The sequence below is a fragment of the Caretta caretta genome, chromosome 1, assembly GCF_965140235.1.
Source record: "Caretta caretta isolate rCarCar2 chromosome 1, rCarCar1.hap1, whole genome shotgun sequence".
Lineage (NCBI taxonomy): Eukaryota > Metazoa > Chordata > Testudines > Cheloniidae > Caretta > Caretta caretta.
This window is the reverse complement of record NC_134206.1, coordinates 49,594,313-49,620,167: the sequence shown is the minus strand read 5'-3', so window position 1 is coordinate 49,620,167 and position 25,855 is coordinate 49,594,313. Positions and strand designations below refer to the sequence as shown.

General features: G+C 45.5%; 1 protein-coding gene and 1 long non-coding RNA gene across 2 annotated transcripts in view; one reads left to right on the top strand and one right to left on the bottom strand.

Moving 5' to 3' along the window:
• Positions 1–23,861, bottom strand: part of KL (klotho) — a 63,957-nt gene extending 40,096 nt beyond the window's left edge. The window contains exon 1 of the mRNA XM_048847391.2: positions 23,051–23,861. Within this exon, the coding sequence (XP_048703348.2) occupies positions 23,051–23,812 (762 nt within the window). The 5' untranslated portion in view covers positions 23,813–23,861. The remainder of the gene's footprint in view (positions 1–23,050) is intronic.
• LOC142071919 (uncharacterized) lies at positions 23,715–25,509 on the top strand. The gene is made up of 2 exons (XR_012668159.1): positions 23,715–23,805; positions 24,871–25,509. It is a non-coding gene; the product is annotated as an uncharacterized LOC142071919 (long non-coding RNA).
• The last annotated feature ends 346 nt before the right edge of the window (positions 25,510–25,855 follow it).

Below are 25,855 nucleotides of genomic sequence, written 5' to 3'. Positions count from 1 at the left end.
AATGTCTGAGATAAACCGTCACCACAGACATGCACTTGGTGCTGTTGCTAGGCCGAACGGGAGCACTGCAAACTGGTAGTGGGTGATCTCCACCGTGAAACGCAGAAAATGTCTGTGTGAATACTGGTGTGTGAAAGTAGGTGTCCTTCAAATCGAGGGCGGTATACCAGTGTCCCGGATCCAGAGAAGGAATGATGGAGGACATGCTCCATGAGGAGCGCTCTTAATCTTAGCCCTGCTCCTTTTTTGTCTTGAGCTTGAAGAGCTTACAAATGTGACACTTATTGCTGATGTGGGCTTCTCCCAAACACTTCAAGCAACTTTGATGAGGGTCGCTAATCAGCATAGGTTTCCGACAGCGATCACAAGGCTTAAAGCCTGGGGAGCGGGTAATGCCTCATCCCAAGTCCCGGAGGGGACTATCTAAGCTATCTACAACAACACTAACACTCTAACTGTTAAGAAGACAAAGCATTACTTATCTAACTATTTACAATACTAAGATAAAACCACTGGGTGAGTAAGTGCTTGCTGAAGCAAGGAGACATTCTAGCACCATCACTGGTGATAAGAAGGAACTGAGGGTGGGGGGATCCGGCAGCGCCCCTTATACTGAGGCATACGTGTGTCACTCCAGACGGCACCAGAGCCGGACCCCTACGGATACCACTGAGGGGAAAACTTCTGGCATTGGTTCATGTGGAGAGCACACATACCTACAATGGAACGGACATGAGCAAGCACTTGAAGAACTGTGTTTAGTTGGAAGTTTAGGTTGCAACAGGACACATTTCATCCAGCCAAAATCTTAAAAGCACAGAAATAAGAAGGTTTGTGCATTCTATAGGCCTTACTAGAGCCCTTGGCATTAACTATCTGTATGAACCAAAGGCTGTGAACCAAAGTAGTCTTGGCCTTGTCAGAACAGTAAAACACCAGGTATTGGCTAACCAAGGGAAGCACATTCCTGACGGAGAGGATGGTACAAGAACACGCACAAGTAACTACATAAACAAATTCCCAAGATATTGTACAGGAATGCATTGACCCCAGCACAGAAGTAAGGGTGGCATGGTATGGTACTGCCTCCCTTACTTCTGCACTGCTGCTGGCTGGGTCTCCGGCCGCCCAGCTCTGAAGGCGGCGCAGAAGTAAGGGTGGCAATACCATGACCCCCACCCTAACATAACCTTGTGACCCCCCCTGCAACTCCCTTTTGGGTCAGGACCCCCCATTTGAGAAATGCTGGTCTCCCCCAAGAAAACTGTATAATATAGGGTAAAAAGCACACAAAAGACCAGATTTCACAGGGGGAGACCAGATTTCACGGTCCGTGACGCATTTTTCATGGCTGTGAATTTGGTACAGCCCTACACATATGGCTTTTACTTCAATATCCGTCAGGTACGAAAAAAGCAATATGCACCCCTACTTCATCAAACTAGCACTCTAATGCAAAACCTTAACAATTACCTCATATGCTTTTACACCAACAGATCAGCACATCTGACTGCCACACATGCTATGCATCTGAGAAGTTATTCTCTCTTTATGGTACTGACGTCACCCAATTTGCCATCAAATCTGGCAGGTTCACTTAAGTGCACATCTTTACTGTTATGGCTAAAATGCTATAAAATGTTCCATAGACAAAGACTCCCAATATTCTGGGAATCAGCAAGCGAGAAGCAACAATGTAAACAAAGGATTGGTCCCCAAGCATTGTAGACTTCTTTTTGGCAACGGGAGACAATACAGTGAAAAACTGCCAAAAGGCATGATTGTTAAATGTATTGTTTTCTCTGTAGCAATTCTTTTCTCAAACTACTTAAAGGGAATAGGACTGACCTATTTACTGCTGTTGAAAAGTGGAGGGGGAGGACAGCCAGCACTGGTAAATGTGGTAAGAAGTCAGGGGGTTCTAGTCCTAGGAGGAGAAAACAGTACTATGATGGAAGGGCTGTTGGTTGGTGGAGGGTAGTGGCATGTTAGCCAGGTAATGGAAAGTTGGCAGAAAGAGCATTGAGCTTGGGCTGATGCAGGAGCCAGTTGTCATTGTACATTACTGCTAGAAATGGGCAGAGAATGGTGATTCCATTTCACAGATTATTTCTAAATTAATTTTTGTACCAATTTTAAATTAATTTGAAAGTTTCAAAATTCTCTGCAAAACAAAAATTTGAAAAAAATTGCATTTCAATAATGGGAACATAGGACTGGAGAAAACCTCATGGGTCATCAAGTCCAGTTCCCTGGTGTCACAGGCAACCCCATCAGATAACCCCATTCAAATGTATCAAGCTCCATTTTAAAACCAATTAGGTTCTTTGCCCCGACTACTTCTATTGAAAGGTTGTTCTAGAAATTCATTTCTTTGATGGTAGATACATCCTTCTAATTTCCATCTTAAATTTACTCATGGCCACTTTATACCCATTTATTCTTGTGCCAGCACAGTCTTTTAGTTTAAATAGCTCTTCTCCATCCCTTTTGTTCAGCCCCATGTTTCATGTTGAAATTAAACAGTTCAACCTTTTTCAGCCCAGTACAGAAAAAACCAGTAGCAGATAGTTTGATTGGAATTTTCACTGCATCACTTAGTCCAGGCAGGGAGAGGCCAGAGAAGGATAGGAGTACTAGTGACTGACAGATGTAAATAAAGGCCAAATAAATAAATAAATAAATAACTCCCCATAGCAGAGATGGAAGAAAGAGTGGTGGGGAGGGGGAAGGTGAAGGGGAGGTAGCTGCTTGCCACGCAACGAGGTGATGCTCAAGTATATGGGAGAACTTTGCAATAGTGACAGGTCAGTCAAAGGTGGCTGCCTGCCACCACTGTGAAGGGGGCTCCCAAGTGCACAGGGGAAAGACTCCGGAATCAGTGCCTCTGGTCCCACCTGCAAAAGAGGCACCCAGAGGTACCGTGGAATCATAGAATCATAGAATATCAGGGTTGGAAGGGACCTCAGGAGGTCATCTAGTCCAACCCACTGCTCAAAAGCAGGACCAATTCCCAATTAAATCATCCCTGCCAGGGCTTTGTCAAGCCTGACCTTAAAAACTTCTAAGGAAGGAGATTCCACCACCTCCCTAGGCAACGCATTCCAGTGTTTCACCACCCTCCTAGTGAAAAAGTTTTTCCTAATATCCAACCTAAACCTCCCCCACTGCAACTTGAGACCATTACTCCTTGTTCTGTCCTCTTCTACCACTGAGAATAGTCTAGAACCATCCTCTCTGGAACCACCTCTCAGGTAGTTGAAAGCAGCTATCAAATCCCCCCTCATTCTTCTCTTCTGCAGACTAAACAATCCCAGTTCCCTCAGCCTCTCCTCATAAGTCATGTGTTCCAGACCCCTAATCATTTTTGTTGCCCTTCGCTGGACTCTTTCCAATTTATCCACATCCTTCTTGTAGTGTGGGGCCCAAAACTGGACACAGTACTCCAGATGAGGCCTCACCAATGTCGAATAGAGGGGGAAGATCACGTCCCTCAATCTGCTGGCTATGCCCCTACTTATACATCCCAAAATGCCATTGGCCTTCTTGGCAACAAGGGCACACTGCTGACTCATATCCAGCTTCTTGTCCACTGTCACCCCTAGGTCCTTTTCCGCAGAGCTGCTGTCTAGCCATTCGGTCCCTAGTCTGTAGCTGTGCATTGGGTTCTTCCGTCCTAAGTGCAGGACCCTGCACTTATCCTTATTGAACCTCATCAGATTTCTTTTGGCCCAATCCTCCAATTTGTCTAGGTCCCTCTGTATCCTATCCCTGCCCTCCAGCGTATCTACCACTCCTCCCAGTTTAGTATCATCCGCAAATTTGCTGAGAGTGCAATCCACACCATCCTCCAGATCATTAATGAAGATATTGAACAAAACCGGCCCCAGGACCAACCCCTGGGCACTCCACTTGACACCGGCTGCCAACTAGACATGGAGCCATTGATCACTACCCGTTGAGCCCGACAATCTAGCCAACTTTCTACCCACCTTATAGTGCATTCATCCAGCCCATACTTCTTTAACTTGCTGACAAGAATATTGTGGGAGACCGTGTCAAAAGCTTTGCTAAAGTCAAGAAACAATACATCCACTGCTTTCCCTTCATCCACAGAACCAGTAATCTCATCATAGAAGGCGATTAGATTAGTCAGGCATGACCTTCCCTTGGTGAATCCATGCTGACTGTTCCTGATCACTTTCCTCTCATGTAAGTGCTTCAGGATTGATTCTTTGAGGACCTGCTCCATGATTTTTCCAGGGACTGAGGTGAGGCTGACTGGCCTGTAGTTCCCAGGATCCTCCTTCTTCCCTTTCTCCAAGGACCCCACTAGGAGCCTCTGATGTGCAGATCAGACTTAGAGGATCCAGTGGTCCCTTCTGGCCTTAATCTCTATGACTCTGAGTAGGCCTATGACATTCCCTGTCAAGAGACTCATGCACCTGCTGGAGACTGTCGGGCTTGTTGCACAAAAGTGGTGCTCCAAGTACATATTTGATGGTGGGCAGGAGAAATGGGTAACAGCCAGCTGATGGAATGACTGGCCATACACCATTCCTTAGCTGCTAATAATGAAGAGGGTCTGAGTTAGGCATACCAGCATCGTATCTTGTAAATATTCCTCCACCATCCTCTCTGCTGCAGCAGCATCAGGCTTCTGCTCCTCAAGATGGGAAGAAACAATGTGACCACTTCAAATCCCCCAACCTCTGCCAAAAGGACGACGACGACCTTTTGCTCTCTCCCTTGGTAGAACCCATGTCGTACTGCCCTCTGCTAGTGTTGCCTCCCGGTGGTGACAGTGTCTTGAATCACCCCATCAATGACATTAGCCACCATGTCTTTTAGGGTGTGACTACCTTACAGTCAGAGGTGTGACTGCAGCACATGTAGAATAAATAAAAGCTACCTTGGGTAACTAACACAACAATTATCAATGATGCCATGGCGGCAAGGGTGGCAGCACAAGCTGTTTTTCCACCTGGAGCATGCCTGCCTCCCTGTTCTCTGATGAGAGGAAGGAAGGCAGGCATAGTACTTTTGAATCAACAGTCTAGATATGTTGCTATCCAGTTATGCGCCTTCTCCCAGATGTCTAAGAGATGGTGATTTCCCAGAAGAAAAGACCACGACTCCCACCAGGGATTCCCCACTCTGTTTCTGGAACATGCGTCTCAGTTCTCTCTCCAGCAGACACAGCAAGGGAATTACTTGGTTGATCCCTGTGGTCTCAAAATGTCATAGGAGGTTGGTTAACTTCTTCATGAGGAGCCGGTGGGTGAAGTTTGGAGGCTGGTGTTCATCTGTACATTCCTGGGCCCACAGAGCTGGAATCCTACCATTGCTTTTCTCTGCTCATACAGACTTTCCATCCTGTAAAAGGTGGAGAGCCACCTGCTCACCACCTCCTACTTCAACTGGTGGCAGTTTGAGTGACTCCTGTAGCTCTCTAAATTTGTAGTGCACTTAGACTAGCTGAAGTGGCCACAGAGCTTCCTGGCCATTGACAGCAGCACCTGCAGCCCTGTATCACACCCCTCCCAGGAATTCCCTCACAACGAGACTGAGGCAGTGAGCAAGACAAGGGACAAGCTGGAAGCAATCATCACACTCTGCCTTTGTGATGTCTACTCCATTGTCCATTGCCAGAAACCCAGCAGAGAGGTCCAGGGGCTTTAGCCACTTGGTGACAGCACACCTTCTCTAAGATGTTTCTGGAGGTGTGCTGTTTTTCAAGGCCCCACATGCAAAGCATTGTGGGCTGTTGACTGAGGGTATACATATTGCAAATGCTGTTGCTAATCAATCTGCTGCTGCTCACCCAGTAGATCATAAACAGTCATGCAGTCACTATCTGATCACTGGTACACATGTTCATGGGCAGATGCGCCCTTCCACCTTCAGTTACCCAGTCAGCCCTACTTCACTTCTCACAGCAGTACACAGACCTGGAAATGCATTTTTAGGAAAAGAGGAGTGTCTAAGGTTCTGCCATCTGCAGACAGCTGCAGCCATAAGGTGTCTGCAGCCCTCATCCTCCACATGGGAGAAAGGAAATATGTCCACAGCCAGCATCCATACACATTCTGTAACCAGTGTCACAACGCTAGGGTGGCTGCAATCATATTTTTGCCCCTTCTGAACACTCTCTCCTAAGCTGTCAAAATCATGGAAATCACAGGTTGCGCCAGCCTCTGCTCCGTAGAAGACCCAGTGCCTGGCTGTTTCTCTCCGAAGCTAACCTATTTCAGTATGTGTGCTCTGTGATTGAGTTCCATGTGTGCCAGCATGCCTGATGTCCAGCCTTTGTGGTGACAGCCCAGCCTGAACCAATGTCTGCATAATTGGCAAATGGCACTGATACTCTCTCCAGTATCAACTTTGAAGTGTTTGCAAACCCAGGAGGATATCTATTTAGTGCATTTTTCAGGAGAGATTTGGGGGATTGTAGCTGGCGACAGTTGCTGCTAAGTTACATGCTGCCTAGGAGCACTGCCTTCCCCTCTACTGTTCCCACCAAAAACCACGGCCAGCAGAGATGGAGTCAGTGGTTGTCCTCTCATCTGGGAGCTGTGACTATAAACCACATCCTTTCCAGAAAGGAATGAGTGGGAGCAGTGGAGCTAAGCTTAAGAGGAAGCTAATGGTCTCTGAGCATAGCTTGCTGGTGGTCAGCCTCCCGATCAGAACCTGCAACCTGCTAAACTAACTGGAGATACACTAACCTCCTCCACCTCCTAGTATTGCTACGTCCCTCAGCCTGACTGGTCAATTGTGCCTCAGGGAAATATTCCTTTTCAGAGGAGCTGTCTGCCTGGGGCAAAGTGGATTCTGCTAATTCCTGTTCCTTATGAGATTCTGGTTTCACTCCCTGGGGTTCATGCTGCAGAGCTTCCACAACCCTTTCTCCACTGAGAAAGCCAGAAGTCATCTTTCTTTTTCCCAACCCTGAACTGCTCCATGGAAGAACATTGCTTCCGAGCAGCCGTGCACTGTTTTGAGACAGGCATTCTGAGAGGGATGGCACGAGTTCACCACTGCTCATCCTACAAGCAGTTTCTGAAAATGTTTTTGCCCTCAAACTATTGCTGTTTTAAAATTCTTCTTTTCATCTTGGAGGATAGGATGATGGGGGAATGAAGGCAGGCAGGCTCCTGAGGTGAAATAAATAATTGAATAATTACGGTCTCACACAGCAGTCATGCCACCAGCCAGCAGCTACAGAGGCGAGTTAGACAGTACCTACTATGCCAGAGGAATTCTATCCTGACAGTCCTCAGTCTGCTACATTTCTTTCACTAAAGAATAAGATGCATCAGTCTGCAACTTCAAGCAAACAAAGTAAACAGTCCTGCTGCAGCAACTCACACTGGAACTTCACATGGGTAAACTGAACAAATGTGAAACAATGTGTTCTCACTCAAGGAAGGAACACACAAGGCAACATGTGCCTCTGCCATGTACATTGGGCAAACTGGGACAGTCTCTACGTAAAAGAAGAAATGGACACAAATCAGATGTCAAGAATTATAACATTCATAAACCAGTTGGATAATACTTCAATCTCTCTGGTCACTCGATTTCTGATCTCAAAGTGACTATCCTTCAACAAAAAAAACTTCGAAAACAGACTTCAACGAGAGACTGCTGAATTGGAATTAATTTGCAAATTGCAATTAACTTAGGCTTGAATAGAGACTGGGAATGGTTGATTCATTGTAAAAAGTAACCTATTTCCCCTTGTTTATTCCTCCCCCCCCCCCCCCTGTTTCTCAGACGTTCTTGTTAAACCCTGGATTTGTGCTGGAAATGGCCCACCTTGATTACCATACACATTGTATGGCGAGTGATCACTTTAGATAAGCTATTACTAGCAGGAGAGTGGGGTGGGGGGAGAGAAAACATTTTGTAGTGATAAACACCCATTTTTTCATGGTCTGTGTGTATAAAAACATCTTCTGTATTTTCCACAGTATGCATCCGATGAAGTGAGCTGTAGCTCAGGAAAGCTTATGCTCAAATAAATTGGTTAGTCTCTAAGGTGCCACAAGTACTCCTTTTCTTTTTGCGAATACAGACTAACACGGCTGTTACTCTGAAACATGTGAACAGAGTGACTGACACACTACATTGTAATGGAATTTTTCAACAACAAGGTGAAATAAAACAGGAAACTCAGAATGAAATTCTAAAGTTGGAACAAAACGAAGTGGTAAAGTCAATGCAACTCAGTTTTTAAATTTCACTTTATTCCAAATTTTTGTCAAAATTGAAATGTCTCTGTGAAATGTTTTGATTTCAACGAATCAGAAAATTTTGATGAAAAAGATCAATCACAATTTTTTCAACCAGCTCTAATTTCTATATATCATTTTGGGAGGAGAGGAAGTGTCAGGAATCTGAGCAAGGGGTAGCTGATCTGATAAAGGGCACCCTGAGCCCTCATGGATGCAGTTAACACAGCTAATTGGACAGAGGTCATTGGTTCTGCCAGACTAATTAACATCAGGGAGGCCAATAGCAACATTCCAGATGCTTTGGGACCAGGAGACCTGAAGATGGAGCCAGCCTCACCTGTGCCTTAATTAATTAATTGTTTCTCTGTCTGTGGGGCCAGGACTAACTGGGGGTCAGGTGATAGTTTAATGAAAAGCTGGGTCTCATAGAAGAGCGGAGAGAGATCTGTCTGGGGAGTGGGCAGGCTTCTGTGGATGGCCCTGAGCCATTGTCATCAATCAGGTGGGTACCCCAGGAAAACCAGTGCTCTATGGCAGAGCAGTGAGAAACCTCAGGGAGAAGCTGGGTTTCTGTAGAAGGTCTTGGAGTAGCGTCTTGAAGAAATATGGAAGTCTGGGATCTATCCCAGAGCCAGGAAGGTAGCCGAGAAGGTAGTCCAGACTGTGAGAGGGACTCCAGTGGAGTCCAAAGCAAGGTAGAAAGACCCTTTCGTCTGTTTAGAACTACTGTTACCCTGAAAAGGGACTGAGAGTGACCCAGACAGAGGACTGAGCCATATGAATCTCAGAGAGAAAACCTGGGTGAGGAGAACTTGAAGCAGGAAGTGCCTGCAGTGCCATGTACAGCCAGCAGGTGATGCTAAAGGACACCCATTGCCCACTACTTACCCCCAGAGAAAGTTCCCTTCACACTCAACACAACAGAAGGGGAGCAGAGACCTCTCAGGAAGTTGGATTATCTCCACTGACAGTAGAAGCCCTCCTGTTGGTGTAGACAGCATCTTCACTGAAGCACTGCAGCTGTGCCACTGCAGCCTTTGAAGTATAGACAAGCCCTTAGGCTCCTTTGAAAAATCCCAAAGGCCAAATACCTATGTGCTCATATATTTTGATGAGGTGAATAGACTTACCATTTGATGACACATCATATGCCATTTACCCTTTTCTTATGGCTGGAGGGTGGAGTCCCCCTTCAGGGAGGCTAGCCCCTGACTCTTCCCCTTCAACCTATCTCCCCACCACCACCACCGGAGGAGCCCTGGGCTGGCCGGAGAACCAAGCACCCTCCCCACCTGCCCGGAGGAGACCCAAGCCAGCTGCACCATGCCCCTTCAGACCCCAAAACTGCCATGGGGAAAAGCGTCTCTGACTCTCTCAAGAAGCTTTTGCTATGCCTCATTCAGGTTCCGGGGCGGCCGAGGAGGCGGTATTTGCTACTCAGATTCCTGCGTTCATCAGTAATCTCTCTCTCTTCAGGGAGATTATTTATGAAGCCGAGAAGCTGAGTACCAAATACCACCTCCTCAGATGCCCCAGAACCTGCATGGGGCATAATAAAACAAAAACTTCCCCCACAAACCCCGCAACTGGGGTTCCGGCAGCAGAGCCTCCCCTGGCCTATTATACCCACTACCTATGCCTGTTCTGTTTTTCAGATTGTTTGGATCTCCCTCCCTTTCTTAGAGTCTTGAACTGGCAATAATGAATATGATCAATCACATCTCTGCAATCCAGATCAAGCGCAAAAATCTGAATCTTGGCCTTTAGCTCCACCACCTACACTGAAGCTCATTAAATGATGAGTCAGACTCACCAAAATCATAAGATTATCTTCAAAATCTTATGATTTGTAAGCCAAAGTCATGGTGGGGTTTGCCAGCTTTCTGATATTTTTTTGCCTTTGGGGAAGGCCAATTGCCCCGAATTCCATTTTAGGTTCAAATGTCAAGCTTTAAAAACACATCACACAAATGCAGGCCTCCTTGTTTGCGACTCAGAGGGGAATCCACTTACCAACACATACTTCTAAGTCTGCCTCCTCCACTCTACTTTCTCCTGACTCCTCATAGGATCAGGTCCTGTTTCCTAACACATTCCTCATGCCGTTTTCCTCACAGTCTCACTATCAGCACCTCTGCATGCTTCTGTCCCCTGCCTGGCTTTCACATGGCCACCAAGAGGCCACCATTTTGTAAATAATGAGAGATGCTGCCCACTTTAGCTCAGGGCAGCCTCACTGTCACCTACAAAAGGTTAAAGGGATAGGGGGACCATCTTGCTGAGGGCAGCCTGTTGCTATGTTTATAGTTGAATAAGATATAAAATACGATGCCAACAATACAGTAAAGTACATTATAATGATAAAGGGCCCAATCCAACATTAATTTAAGTTAATGGGTTTCTGGAATTGACCTTTTTGTAAAGAAAATTAAATTGAAATCTAAGTAAGAGGATACTCATCTGACTACACAATGTATTTCAAACCAACTTTCTCAAAAGAGAACCAATAATTGGCATGGGACTGGTGTTTGCAAATACTTGTGGCTTAAGACAACACAATCAGAATAATGAATCAGTGACCAGGTTCAAGAGTTACTGGGGCTGCTTTTAAAATGAGAATTTTCAAAAATGCTAAAAGTTAAACAAATTAGGTACACTTTGCCCTTAGCTCTGGACAACAACTGATTTAATGGAGCTGCTAAATACACAGAGCAATAACTGAAAAAGAGAGCTGATTAAAAAATAGCTCTGAAAATTACCGTGGACTTTTATCAGATAATACCATTGACTAGCTACCAAAACCAGATTACCTTTTGCTGTTTTCTTGAGAAGGAAATGAATATTCTTATCTATTCAACTGTAAAAGCAAACATTCTATATTGGGATGGACATGTAATGATTCTAGTGGTGCCAAAGTTTCCTAACCTTTGCTAAGGACATTAAGCTGTAAATAGATTTCTAGGTTGACTTTTGGACTTACAAAATAGCAAGGCATTTCTAGAAAATAATCTCGCCTGGCTGATTTTAAACTGTCCTGTTGCTCTGTGCTGTGGTGGTAAATTGGAGTAAAACGTAAGTCCAAGATCAATGGCTATGACAGCCTTAAAATTGGAGAAATGATTGTCTCAATTTCAGGGAATGCTGTGAGTCTCAAAATTAATTTATGTTCACTAGAGCTGGTTGAAAATTTTTTCAACAAAACACTCTTCCATTGGAAAAACATAATTCATTGAAATGCGGAAACCTGTTGATTTTGACAAATGTCCATCAGAAACCTGCCTGATTTCCTGACAGCTTTTGGACCTCCCCTGCAGCCCACCTAGGAGGCTGCCACAGAGCCAGAACCCCCAGGCTCCCCAGTTTGAAAGCCAGCTAGCTCTCTGGTAGTCAGGCAGCTGGGGGACCCAGCTGGCATGGGAGGTGGGAAGCTGTTGGAGCCCCAGCCAGATGGCATGCTGCAGATCTGGGGTTTCCGGTTCCCAACCTCCAAGCCTCCTGACTCAGTCCAGGAATCCCGGGGCTTCTAGGCTCACTGTTTGCCTGCCTGTTTTGAAATGATCAAACAACATTTTTTTTTCAAATAAATGTTTTTAATAATTTTTGTTGCACAGAGAATTTATAAATTTTTGGTTTTGTCTGAATTGAAACAAAAACAGATTTTGAAATGCTCCATGAAACTGAATTACAGCTGGGCAGAGAATGGCAATACACATAGAAATGAAGAGCCATGGGTTTTGCATGTCAGAGAGGCAATGTACTTCAATTTGGGCAAATTCAGAAATGCTGGAAGGTAGTTATCAAGGAGCAGTGCTGGACCAAGTTATGCCAGTTAAAATTCAAAATATCTCCATTGACATCAGTGCAGATATACTGTGTAAAACTGGTGTTAAGCGGGAAGAGAATCAGTTCCAGAGTCTGACCCACAGTATTTAATTTACAATTCTTTTGCCCACCCACAGAATGCTGAATCAGTGCAAGTTATACTACGTTACCAATTATGGGTGAGATTCACCAGCATCGTCTGGCTGCTTTGAGCTGCTCAGACAACACAAAGCAGCCATAAATCTGGTTTAAAAGGCAAATTAAGCCTTTCTTACGACTGTCTTGCCCTGCTGAAGAAGTGTGAGGTGCCTCGAGCATGCCCATAAATCTGATCCCCATATCCAGTTTTATGACCAAATTAAATCAATGACTAATGTACATCATCTTTGAATTTCGCTCATTGAATCCAACTCCTACTGATGGTACCCTACCTCTCACCAGCCTACCCTATCCCTGCAAGAAAAAAAATACTCTCAACACCGGTTATCTGCACACATGTATTATTTTGGCCATATTTCAGGTTAGTGCGAAGCAATAGTTGAAGCCAGGGGAAATTCACCTTTTGTTTCTCGTTGTAGATAGATTTGTGAAAGGAAGATTTTATAACTCAGTGAAAACTTTATAACTTCACTGAAGGAGTTAGTGTTGTAAAGAACACCGAGGGCCAGATTCTGCAAGTTACACCAGTATAAATCCAGAAGGACTCCTATGAGTCCATCAGTGTCTCTGGGCCCAATTGTGATTTCATTTCCACCAAAGCAAAAAAGACATTAGAATCAGGCCTCCATAGGTTTAAATCCTGCATAGGAGATAAGGACACCAAATGTCTTTTACCCCAGAGTTCCTGTATAGCTTTCTGCTAAGATGTGCTGAATAGAGATTGCTCTTCTCTTCGTCATAGCTCACACAGCTTTGCTGTCTTCAGTCAAGAAGTAAAGGCAGGAATTACAAAATTATAAATGCTATCAAATTAAGCTATCAATTTCACCCTTTAAAAACTGAAGTTGGTTTTTATTCCAAACACCCAGACAAAAGTACGGTTAGGGATTATTCCCACCCTTTACCTGGAATACTAGGGAAAATTTGTGAAAATAAGGAGAAATGTAAAAATAAAAATTTGTACAACTATAGAGTAGAACTGTGCATCTCATGAGGTATTTAAGGAGCACTCTGTAGAAGTATTCAAGTCAAGAAAGCAGCCTCTCCTGCAGCCCTTAATCATAACAGCAGGCCCACAGCCCCACTATTTCCAATGGGACTACTCCTGTGAATAAGGGCTGTGGGACTGGGCACTGGATCTTGATCAAATCCCACTGAAATTAGTGGGAGTCTTTCCATTGACTCCAGTGGGTTTTGAATCAGGCCCTCAAAAGTACAATTATAAAGAAGTAAAGGTTCTGAGCTACTTGATTGAAGTGTAAGTACCAAGAGCAGGGCCGGTGCAAGAATATTTTGCGCCCTAGGCAAAACTTCCACCTTGTGCCCCCTCTCCTCTGTCGTCCCCCCCCAGACTCACACACAATTGACACAAAGTATTAGCAAAATAATGCAGCAGCAATTGCCAGAGTCTTAGATCTGAAACAACTCAACAAAAATAGTTCGCCTCAGTCGACAATCTCCAAAATCTAGTAAACATAGCACTATAACCAACCTGTCAGGCTGCGCGTGACGAGGAAAATGACGTCATTGCCACTTTGTACCGTAGTGAAGCAGTACGCTTGTCCCACCCACCCCAGACACTCTCCCCAGATCACAGCCCTCCCCAGAGGCCCCCGGCACACAACCCTCCTGTCTCCCCCCGGAGCCTGGCAAGGCACACAGCGTCCCCCCCACATCCCCCTAAAACCCGGACCAGCGCACTCCACCTCGCTCCACAGCCCCCTCCCCGGCTGGCTTGGCCCGCTGGTTCCCCACCTCGCCCCCAAAGCCTAGTCCAGCACACAAAGAGCCCCCCAGCCAGGCACACAGCCCCCCCCTTCACAGCGCCCAGCCAGACATGCAGCCCCCCTCCACCTTCTCCCTCCCCGGCACACAGCACTCCCCCTCCACTTTCTCCCCCCCCAGCCCTGCTCAGCAGACAGCACCCTCCCCCAGCACACACACACCCCAGCCCTGCCTGGCACATAGCTGAGTCCTGCTCCCGTCTCCAGAGCATGGCATGCAGCCCCCTCCAGCCCAGCTCACCCGCGCCTCAGGCTGGCCCACGGGACCCTGGCCCCGACTCCAGAGCTTGGCATACAGCCTCCCCATCCCCTCATTTCTCCCCCCGGCCAGCCACGCCACACCGCCCCTCCTCCCAGAGCTTGGCACACAGAGTCTCCCCCCCCCCGAACCCACAGCACCAGCAGGCCCCTGCCTCCCCACCACAGGGCAGAGCCCCCCGGGAAGCCCATGGAGCCCCCTTCCGGCAGCCCAAGCCTTCCTCCTTGTCCCGCCCCCTCAGCCCTGGTGCCCAACGCTCCCTCCCCGCCGCCCACCTCACCTCCTCAGGTCCGGTGGAGCCGGGGCTGGCACCTGTAGGGGGAGAGGTGGAGGCAGAGCGATCAGCGCGGGGGGGGGGGGGTGCGACCCCAAGCCCATACCCTTCCGCCTGGCCACCTCCTACCTGTGAGCTCATCGCCGCTCATCCCACCGGAGCCCTTTTTGGCGCCCCCAAATCTTGATGCCCTAAGCAGCCGCCTAGTTTGCCTAGTGGTTACACCGGCCCTGACCAAGAGGTCCCTACCACTCTATCATCTTCTATTAGATTAACATAGAAAAGGGTATCAACAAAGAGCAAACACCTTTTGACTTTCAGTCCTTCAGTGCCGAGTAAAGTTTTAGGAAGGATTCCTTTGGTGACTATCCAAATGCCCTTTATCTTTATTAAACTGCAGTTAACCAATAGTTCACTATCTTCCTGGCAGTGAGCAGAAAATATCCTATCCAATATGTACCAATGTCAAACTAGAACTTTGATCTTAAATAAAAATATTGGCACTGCTTACATAGGAAAGCAACAACAGAGAATTTACACATTGAGTTTGAATAGCATTTCCTTTTATCTCTTCAAGTTCTGATCAAGACATAATATGCCTACAGTTGAATGACATCCATTTAGAGCCTAAACTTATCATTCTTACACACCTTGAATAGCATCTTACTTCACAAGTAGCCCTAAGTAGTAGAGTAATGTTAGCAATTGTGGTACAACTGGGACTTTATTTACTCAGACTGAGTATTTGAAAACAACTCATTCTGTGAATGTACTGTGCAATCATATGCTTGGAGGACAAAATGGGATTACTTTCATCCTTTCTGCACCAGGTATTTACAGTTGATTTTTATAAAAATATAGCCAACCCAAGAATTCCTGCCTTTTGTTTTAGCACAGTTTACAACTGAACTCTTACTTTTTGTTTTTAATTTTTTTCATTCATGATAAAAGCTTCAAAGAGTCTCTCACCTCACAAATGGTAGAATTTGTGATTATATCAGAACCACCTATATCAAGAAGATTACATTATAGGAAATCATGATGTCTAGTCTGAATTCTCTATACTGGTTTAATTATACTTGTTCGCCATCTCTGACACTTTAAAGCCACATGACTCAAAAGATGAGTGATTAATTTCCATTGAAATAAAATATTTGCAAACAAATACTATCCAAGAAGAGGAGAGGAAAAGATATTAAAAGCTAGAAATTAGATAATTTCTTATTTGTTTCCATTTCCATTGTAACTGGTAATATTTAAAAAAAAGGAACGGGAAAATCTGCATGATGTGACAAAACAGGATTATTTACAGTTGCTCCTTGTTAAAAAAAAATCTGTTAGATGTATTTCTACAATAACTATCAGGTGTATTCACCTCTAACTGGGCCAAGTTCTGCTTTCAGCTATTTCAGAATAAATAGATCAATTGACTTCAATGGACCTACTCTGCATTTCCAAGTGAAAACAATGTGGTGCACCGACTATGCATTATTCTTATTTAATATAAAGGAGGTAGTGTGCATGCACTGAGAGGAGAAAGTTCCTAGATTTATAATTGTTCACACTTTTTAGGGTTTAGTGTTCAATGGTCAAACCGCAAAAGGTCAACACCTAAGCACAGTATTTATCCAGGAAAAGGAGAGGAAAGTCAGCATCCTGTCCGTGACGTGACTGATTTCTAGGCAGCAGCTCCTCTCCACTTCTTAAAGAAATAAATGTGTTCTTTGATTTCTGAAAAAAATGCAGTTTATATTGTGCAAACTGGCCCAAGTTCAATGCACAAACAATTCACTTGGATCAAGAAACAGAAAAAATGTATTTGCAGAAACAGATCATTTCTCTGATTCTTTGAGGAGAAAGGGGACCGGCCACCAATACTCTAGTCACTCAGTAAGGGGACACGAACTCTTCTCTTCCCTATCTGAAGGATAGTGTTGCCCCTTTTCAATTCGAGGGGCTCGTCAAACTTCAGGCCCTTGAAGGTGTTCCAAATGGAAGTATAAACTGATAATGGAATCTTATATTTTCTTTGATGCAATCTTGTTTATTTACAAGGAATGTACAAGGTCCTGCTTCTCCAAATGCAGGAGGAACTAGAATCAAAACAATAGCTTCTTAGGCCTAGTCTACACTAGAAAATTAGGTTGGTTTAACTATGGCAGTCAGAGACAGAGCTGGCACTAGGCATAAGCAGACTAAGTAATTGCTTAGGGCCGCGAGCAGCTCAAAGGGCCCCACGTTCACTTTTTTATTATGTGTTGTGAGTGGCGCCCCCCCGAGTTTTCCCGCTTAGGGCCTCCAATGAGCTAGCACCACCTCTGATCAGAGATGTGAAAAATCCACACCCCTGAGTGGCACTGTTTAGATGACCTCAGTCCTCATGTAGACAGCGCTAAGTCGACAGAAGAATTCTTCTACAAACATAGCTAATGCCTCTTGGGCAAGTGGATTACCTATGCTGACAGGATAATCTCTCCTGTCAGCGTAGGTAGTGTTTACACTGAATCACTACAATGGCGCAGGTGTGCCACTGTGAAGTTTTAAGTATAGACATGCCCTTAGTTTACAGTCCCAAGCCTCCTGAGTCAACACTAGACCCAAAAACCCTCTCTCTAGCTTTTTTCCAGGGTCATACACCATGCTCACAGGCTGTTGCTTGGATTTTTTGCTTCTTACCTCTGAGTCTGTCTCTGTTCTGACTGTCTTCTTTTCTGTATCTGCACCCCAGTTTCTCCCTCTAATCTCTCTCTCTCTCTCTCACACACACACACACACAGTGGAAACCTCCGGCTACACATGCTGGTTTGTCAGGTGTGGTCCCTTAACCGTCTCTTACAACGATCTTAAATGAAGGGCACATTCACACATCAGTTTTAACAAGGTTCTAACGCGGCCCATAACAAGATTTAACCCAGCTCATAAAAACAGGATGCATCCTACATTTGTCAACTTTCTACCATTCTGTTTTCTGACTGTAGACTTGAGCGGGTGTTAACTTCTATGGATTCAACCTGTTCTATTCAACTTCTTTTGTTAATAAAAAGGCACATAATTGTACCTATTTCTTACCCAGTTTTGGAGTCTGAGACCAGTCAAAAACAAAGCGTTAGCTTAAGGAAAATATTCATTTTCCCCAGTACCCTAAAACTAAGGGCCAGATCTTCAGCTGGTGTAAATCAGCATAGCTGCATTGACTTCAGTAGAACTATCCAGTGGTTTGTTTCCTACATACACTCACAGAACAAAAATAATCTCAACTATACTCACCTACATTATACATCTTCCTTACTATTTATTAGTCATACAAAATGTGCCTTATTTTATCAATTCAGAATTTGAAATGAGGCTACCACAAAGAGCTCTGTAACTAGTGAGTGGACATTTATAGAACATGTTGTGACGCTTTCCAGCAGTACCCGGGGTTGTGAGGCACCTTGCTAATACCTGCCCTTAACGTGAGGAAGCCATAACTGTACCTTCTGCTGGTCAGCTCTCCAACTCTACCTGACAAGGCAACACAAGCATGCACCTCTAGGCCTAGGCAGGCCCCACTGTCTTTCTACACGTTAGCAATAGGTACACTGCAATCTCCAAGCTCTCTGAGCGTATCCCTGGAGGGCCCAGCCCCTGGTCCACTGGACACTCACAGAATTCCCAGATCCACCGTTCCCAAAGGAGTAGTACACCCCTGCTTACCAGATTCACCTCAGGATCACAGCTCCGTTCAACTCACAGCACTTAGATTTGTTAATAGTGAAATCAAGTATAAGTTTATTTAACAAAACACAGAGACTGAAGTAATAACAAGTAGAAGTATTGGAAACAAATAGTTACATATAAAATAAAATCATAACATGCATTCCAGAACCTAGACTTAATTAACTAGATACTTTCATGTCTTGTAGAGTAATGTTCACCCAAAGTCTTTTCAGTGTTTTACAGACAGTCTAGCTGGGACCCTTCTTTCATATGACAAATACGCTGTTAGCTTGTCTCCTCAGTGAAGGATACTGTGTTTTTCTGTGCATTTCCTGACGTACCAGACTAATCCTTTGATCTTAGTCATAAACAGGATACTCCTCTGCTATTATGTTTCTTCCTGTAGATTTTCTCTCTTGTAGATTTTGCAATTTTTTTGACTGACTTTTAGCTTAGTGTGCATATAAGCTTCCATTGTGAGACATACAATGCACAATACACATGTGGCCAGACAGAGAATTAAGCATCTGTTACCTCCTGCCTGAAAGGAACATGTCCAAGTATGTCACTTCCCAGATACCTGCCTTAACTCCCAGACCTTAAGAATATACTTTTTTTAGTATAGCTACATAATTTCTGAAATATTATCCATACATACATTTCACAATGATAAGGATGACCAGTGGGCTACGGACTCTCAGTAAAGACCTCACATGCCAACCTTTGGTTATGCAGCTATTTCACTCAAGGAATCCCTGTAAAAATCTTTGTACCCCTCTGTGCCCTCTGGCAGTTGGCACTGAGAAGTCCCTGTGTCGTGCGTGCTTATATTTCTATCCAAAATTAGCACCTGTGCACATGCAGTTTCACTGGCAAGCACTTTAACATTTTCAACAGGTGGTGCTATTGGACAAATCCTACAAAGGTGACTTCTATAGGAGATGAAGTTGCCTCAGCACTTCACAGGAAGCTCACAGCATTTTGCAGGATTGGGCTCTAAATCATGAGAACTACTGTGCACCTAAAAGAGAGCACAAGAAGTGGTAGGTTGGCCAGGGGTTATGACAATAAGCATTCAAGTGACTATGCAACATGATTAGGCACATCTTTAGGCACCTAAATTTAAGCAACGTATTTATGCTTGCAAGTATTCATGATGTATTTTAAAAGTTCTCCATTTATAATGTTTCATTCCACAATTCCTACATGTCAAAGTATGGAACCATATACTGGATTTTCAACATTATAAAATTTTTTTTTTAAATTGTCACCTTTGCACTAAAGTTCAAAAATTGAAAAATGTTAATCGCAAAGCAGAAAAAACAGTGACTACATAAATTAAAAAGTTGAAAAAAAAAAAAAGAAAGAAAGAAAGGTAGCACATATAACATGTTAAAAATGAAGCACACAACCAGACACATTCAGACCCAGGTAAATGCACAAAATTCCACTGACTTGTTTATACCAACCCTGAATTTGACTCGCATTCTAATTATTATCTGATTACTTATTTAGATAATAAATAACTTATCCTCAGAAGGAGTTCAAAATCCACATTAGTATCTGTGGGATTTAAAGGATTTGAGGGACATGAATTAATACTTTATGGTAATCAACATTCTGTAAAATGCATCAGTATAAAGACTTGCACAAGCTTCTTTTTGCTCATAAGGGTCTTTGTTTGAATAAAAGCAAAAAAGAAGCTAGAAACTCTGTACATATTGTAAATTAGGGGATAAATGTGAAAGGACATATATATTGGAGAGGTAGGGTGTTCATCTGTTGATAGGCAAAGAGTTGAGAACAAAGGAGTTTTTCTGAAGATATTCAGCAAGCTTGATTTCACTGGGACAAGTAAGGAAGGAGAGGTAGTAGCGGAGAGACTCAGGAGGTCAGTCCATGGAGACAGATCAGATGACATGCTTGGACCAGGGGAACTGGGACCAGTTGGAGAGAGAGACTGGGAACAAGGAAGAGAACTGGTAATGGCTGGACATTGGACTGGGAGCAGAGTAACTGGGAATGGAAGCAGGAGGGGAGCCTGGCACTTGGACAGGAAGACTAAGGGGGAGACTAGCGTGGGCTGGGCAAGGAGACTTGGATTGGGATGAGAAGCCTGAGGAGTGGAGACCTGGACTAGAGTGAGGAGCTGGGTTGTGGGTAGAGACAAGACTGACACAAGGATAAACTGGACTGGATGGGGCAGAAGGGGTCAAATTTCAAGGTAACAGACAAAATAATCTGTGTCACTAGCAGTGCTTAATTTATGCCGAGGCTTGCTAGGGCTGAGCCCCGGCACCTCTAGGCTTGGCAGTTCATAGCCTCAGCAACTCTGGGCTTGCCGTGTCAGTTATGAAAGTAAAAAAAAATTGCTTGAGCTCTGGCACAAGTTACATTACAAATTAAGTACTGGCCACTAGTCAAAGCCTGGAATGAAACCCAAGATTCTTGAATCTCACCACTGCTCTGCTGTCAGCAAATATCCATGAAAACTACCGAAGAAGTGCATGTCTCATCCTCATCTAGTGCTGGTCCACAATGAGGATGACAACCTATCAATGTTACTCAGTTAATCAGTGACTCTGTTAGCTCAAGTGGCAGTGGTGTGTGTGTGGATTTAAAAATCCCCTGCTGATGATCCACGTGGGTGTCAATGTGATGCTACATGATGGAGTTTGGGGACGGGAGGAGTGTTTCAGTTTGCTTTAAAAAAAAATTAGAATTTTACACACACCTGTAACAAAAACTGTGTTAAAAGAACATTATTAAGGTTGCAAAATAAAGCACTCAAAAGTTTTGAAATGCCTGTGCAACTTTAATTCAGTCCCCTTATGAGTATACATTATCATATATTTTTAAAAATCACATACTATTATTTTCTACAGGACCTTTGCCTCATTCAGTGCACTGAATGGGATGCTGCTGCCACACATCTTCCAACTATTGCAACAGGGGGGGTGGTTTATTCACAACCCTAAGCAACATAAATTATGCCTGCATAGGCTATTGTGTAGACATAGCGCTAGCTACTATAACACGGGGAGGTGGAGTTCCTTCAGCGATGGAAAAAACACTTATGTCGCTGTAGTCTCTGTCTACGCTATGGTACCATAGCTATGCTGCTGTAGCACCTGTAAAGTAGACATGGCCTAACACAAAAGAGGCACAAGTACTGAAGGGAAAACAGAAATTTTCTTTGTATCCAAAGATTAATATTAATTTGTGCTAGGTACAATGAACTTTGTACTTTGTCAGTGAAATTAAGACAAAATTTGTAGGTACTTTCCTGAACTCTGATTGGCAAATTGCAAGTGCTTCTGCCAGATACAAAAATTCACAAATATGACCCAACAGGTAAACTATACAACTGGCCATTTGTATAACTGGTTAGGAAATGATTTTTTCTTGTTCAATATTGTCACAAAAATGCAGGTGAGAAATAAAAAAAAAAAAAATCTCCATTTTGTTAAAGTTTTGTCCGGTCAAGAAAACATTCTGATGGAAAATTTTCAACTAGCTCTGTCATCTACATTAATCTATGAAAATATTTTTCTCAGAAATATTTTACCACTATACCAAATATTTCCACTAAATCTTTAAAAGGAGATGCTACAAGTCAACATATCTGGATGTTTCAATTAACACAATTACACAGATAGAATTGAGTCTACAGATCTTTTGGAGCACAATATGTAACTGTTCTACAGTGTATTAATGAATGAAATAATGTGAGGCTTAGTTTAATTTATTTTCACGAGTTAGGGTGGACCGTAAATGCAAAGTGCATCCACACGTTGCTGTGTATAGACATCGTTAACTAACGAAAAGATAGCGTATTACCCAGCTCAATGTAATACGATATATATTTACACAGTACCAAGTCATGTTTTAGCTTAATTTACTATTTTATTTCAGTTTTGTAAGAGGCTTTTGCTACACGTTATTTGAGTGGAGAAGACAACTACATCATTCCATCACGCAGACATACGGCGCTGAAACTTTTTTTAATATTGCAGATGGCATAGTCTGAATTTGCAGATTTACTATAGTGGCAATTTTAGCAAGGATGCCAAATGTATTTCATCTTCTCTGGTGGATGGCAATGAATTCACAAAGTCTGTGCACCACACAAAAGTTCAGAGGTGGATAGACATTGGGAAGATGAACATTATCTGCAAGCAATCTACAGACATGTAGAACTCCACCTCATCTCCTTTGCCTGTCTCTGAATCCCATTCATCTACTCTAGAAAATATCCCCTCTGTCTCAGTAAATCCCAGTGTAAGATATTTACAGATTTCCCCCAACCGTTCTTAGGGTAGGCGTACATCGTTTGCAGTGCTCGTCCTGGGAGCCTCCTTTCTTCCACGTTTCTTCGATCGGCAACTCCTGCCAGGCATTTCCCAACTTGGCCAAGCCCCCGTATCACTGCCAGTGGAAATCTGCACTAACAAATCTGACTGTGTAAACCCCAGCTCCTGAGCCGATTCCTCGGTGTGTGCAAGAGACAGCCCCTTTTCCCTCTCTTCCCCTCCACTACCCACCCCCCGCTTCTCTCCCCTGTCCAGCCACCGCTCCTTCCCAGCTGCGGGAGGGATTTTCTCTCCTCTCCAGCTCAGAGGCGGGCTAGGAGAGGAGACTGAGGCGCTTTCGCCTTCTCCCTCCATCCCCACTTGTGGGGCAAACTCCTTGGGCGGCCATCCAGCTCTGCACCCCTCGCTGGGAGTGGGCAGCACCCCGCCCCCGCCCCATCCCTCCCTCCCTAGGCGTCTCCTCCCCTCCATCCCCTGCCCGCCGGGCGCCCAGCCCGTACCTGCAGGAGGTTGTGCGCCGCCCTGTAGCCCAGCGGCGGGCCGCCCTTGACGCCCGGGGGCAGCCTGCCGGTGGCGTAGCCGTGCCAGGCCACCACGTAGGGGTTGTCCATGGTGAGCCAGTAGCGCACCTGGCCGCCGAAGTGCCTGAAGCAGAGCTCGGCGTAGTCCCGGAACAGCTCGGCCAGGGCCGGGCTGGCCCAGCCCCCGTAGGCGTCCTGCAGGCGCTGCGGCAGGTCCCAGTGGTAGAGGGTCACCACGGGCTCCACGCCCCGCTGGCGCAGGCGGGCCAGCAGGCGGCCGTAGTGCGCCAGGCCGGCGGGGCTGGGCGGCGCGGTGCCGTTGGGCAGCAGGCGCGCCCAGGCCAGCGAGAAGCGGTAGTGGGAGACGCCCAGGCGCCGCAGCCCCTCCGCGTCGCGGAAGAGGTTGTTGTAGCTGTCGCTGGCCACGTCCCCGCCGGCGGGCGCCGGGGGCTGGCGGGCGCCGGGCGGCGCCGCCCGGTGCGCGAAGGTGTCCCACACCGAGGCGCCTTTGCCGCCCTGGCGCCAGCCCCCCTCGGCCTGGTACGCGGCGCTGCCCGCCCCCCACAGGAAGCCCGCGGGGAAGGCGTCGTAGAGGAAGAGCTCGTCCTCCGGGTAGGGCCGGCGGGCGAAGCGAGCCCAGGTGCCCGCGCCTTGCCCGGGCTCCCCGCGCAGCCGGCGGCCGCCCAGCAGGCAGAGCAGCAGCAGCAGCAGCAGCAGGTGGCGCGGGGCCGCAGGTGACATGCTGCCGGGAGGGCGGAGAGGGGACGCGTGTGAGCGCCTGGCTCCCGCCCCGCAGCCCCCTTTATCCCCTCCCCGCCCCGCGGGTGGGCACGGCCATTAATCATTACCTAGGTGCTCAGCGCCCTTCGGCAGCCTCGGCCGGGGGGGGGGGGCGAGCTGGGTGCCCGGGGGGCCGCCGGGCTTCGCCGTGACTGGGGGGGTCCCAGGGTGCGCGGCCCGAACAGGGAAGGGGACGGGGAGCAGCTGCCCCCTCGGCTCCAACTCTTCTCCCCTGAGAAGCAGCGCGTCGGTTTGTCTCTTTCCCTCCCCTGCACCTGGAGCAAAGACCCACCAGCGCTTCAGAGACAAACGCTGCGGGACCCATGGCAGAGGGCGGTTATGGCCTGGGTACCTAAAACGCCGTGTGCTGCCTCACTTTAAGCCCGCGCCTTTGAAAACGAGCCCTGTGCTGCTGCCGCCTTGCTCCGCTCCCTTCTCTGGAGAGAGCCATTTAAAACCACCTCGGGGTGTTTTCTTTGAACCGATTACATGAATGATTGCTGGAGCGCAAAGGCAGGTGAGACATAACCTCCGGCTCCTGCGGAGCAGTATGGCATACTGTACTGGGGAAGGAATCTCTCTGCACCCTCACGCATGAGCCCAAATCTGACTGGGGAGACACTTATTTCTGTAAGGAAATATTGTAAGGAGAGTGATCACTTTAGATAAGCTATTACCAACAGGAGAGTGGGTTTGTGTGGGGGGTGGGGAGAAAACCTGGATTTGTGCTGGAAATGGCCCAACTTGATTATCATACACATTGTAAGGAGAGTGATCACTTTAGATAAGCTATTACCAGCAGGAGAGTGGGGTGGGGGGAGGTATTTTTTCATGCTTTGTGTATATAAAAAGATCTTCTACACTTTCCACAGTATGCATCCCATGAAGTGGGCTATAGCTCAGGAAAGCTTATGCTCAAATAAATTGATTAGTCTCTAAGGTGCCACAAGTCCTCCTTTTCTTTTTGTGAATACAGACTAACATGGCTGTTACTCTGAAACTTATTTCTGTGTTATCAGCCCCAGGCTTGGGATGTGACAGCAAGCACGCTTTTAAATGCAAAGCACTGATGCAGAATGGGTTTATTGGACAGAAGTGACGAGTTTCACCAACTATAAAAGTCAAAATAAAACAGTCTTCAAGAAACTTTTTAACAGGCGTCTAAATGTCAACTCTTCCAGAGCTCTTGAGACAAATGTATGATTAAATTGCCTTTCATGGTCATTTTTCCACCTGTGCTCATGGACAATTAGGAAAGAAAGGGGGAAAGTACAATACCATCCTTTAATCTTAGTTCCAACAGTGGAAAAAACTGACTGTGACGAATTAAATGTTGGCATGTATTTAAGACTAGCGTATGCTGCTAACTGGAAGGCTGTACTTTGACTCGTTAGGACCACAAGCTAGAATCATACCGACAATCACAGACAATAGAAATGGAAATGACTTATAATGCCCTGGAGTTACAACCCCCTTGCAGTACATTTACATACAGCACTTTGTCTAGTAGTTTTAAATGTCAGAGGCACAGCGGCATTAACATCCTATAGAAAATTACCCTAAAATAAATGTATCCAACGTTTTTCATGGTACAATATCAAGAGTCATCGCAGCTGCGATCATTCCACTCATGCAATAAAAAATTAATTGACCAAAAACTCTACACTCTCACGCAGGCGTATACTAGTTTCTGGGTGGCCACCCACAGGCAATATCCTATTTTCCTTTCTGGAGGGGAAGACTATGGTATATGGTTGTTTGCTGCATGCAAAAACGTTTCAATTAGAAATGCCTCACAGATCTTCACAGGACAAAATCCATCAAGCAGTGTATTTAAGTTTAATGAATTTAGTCACTCCCTTTAATTGCTTGTGTGAATGTGATATGTGGACTGTTTCTAAAGGTCAGGTTTCAAATGGCTACTCTTCTTATCTCATTTGAACCAAAAAAATCCGACTAGAGCAGTCAAATAAAAAATGTTGAAAAGGCCAGTATTTAAAATTC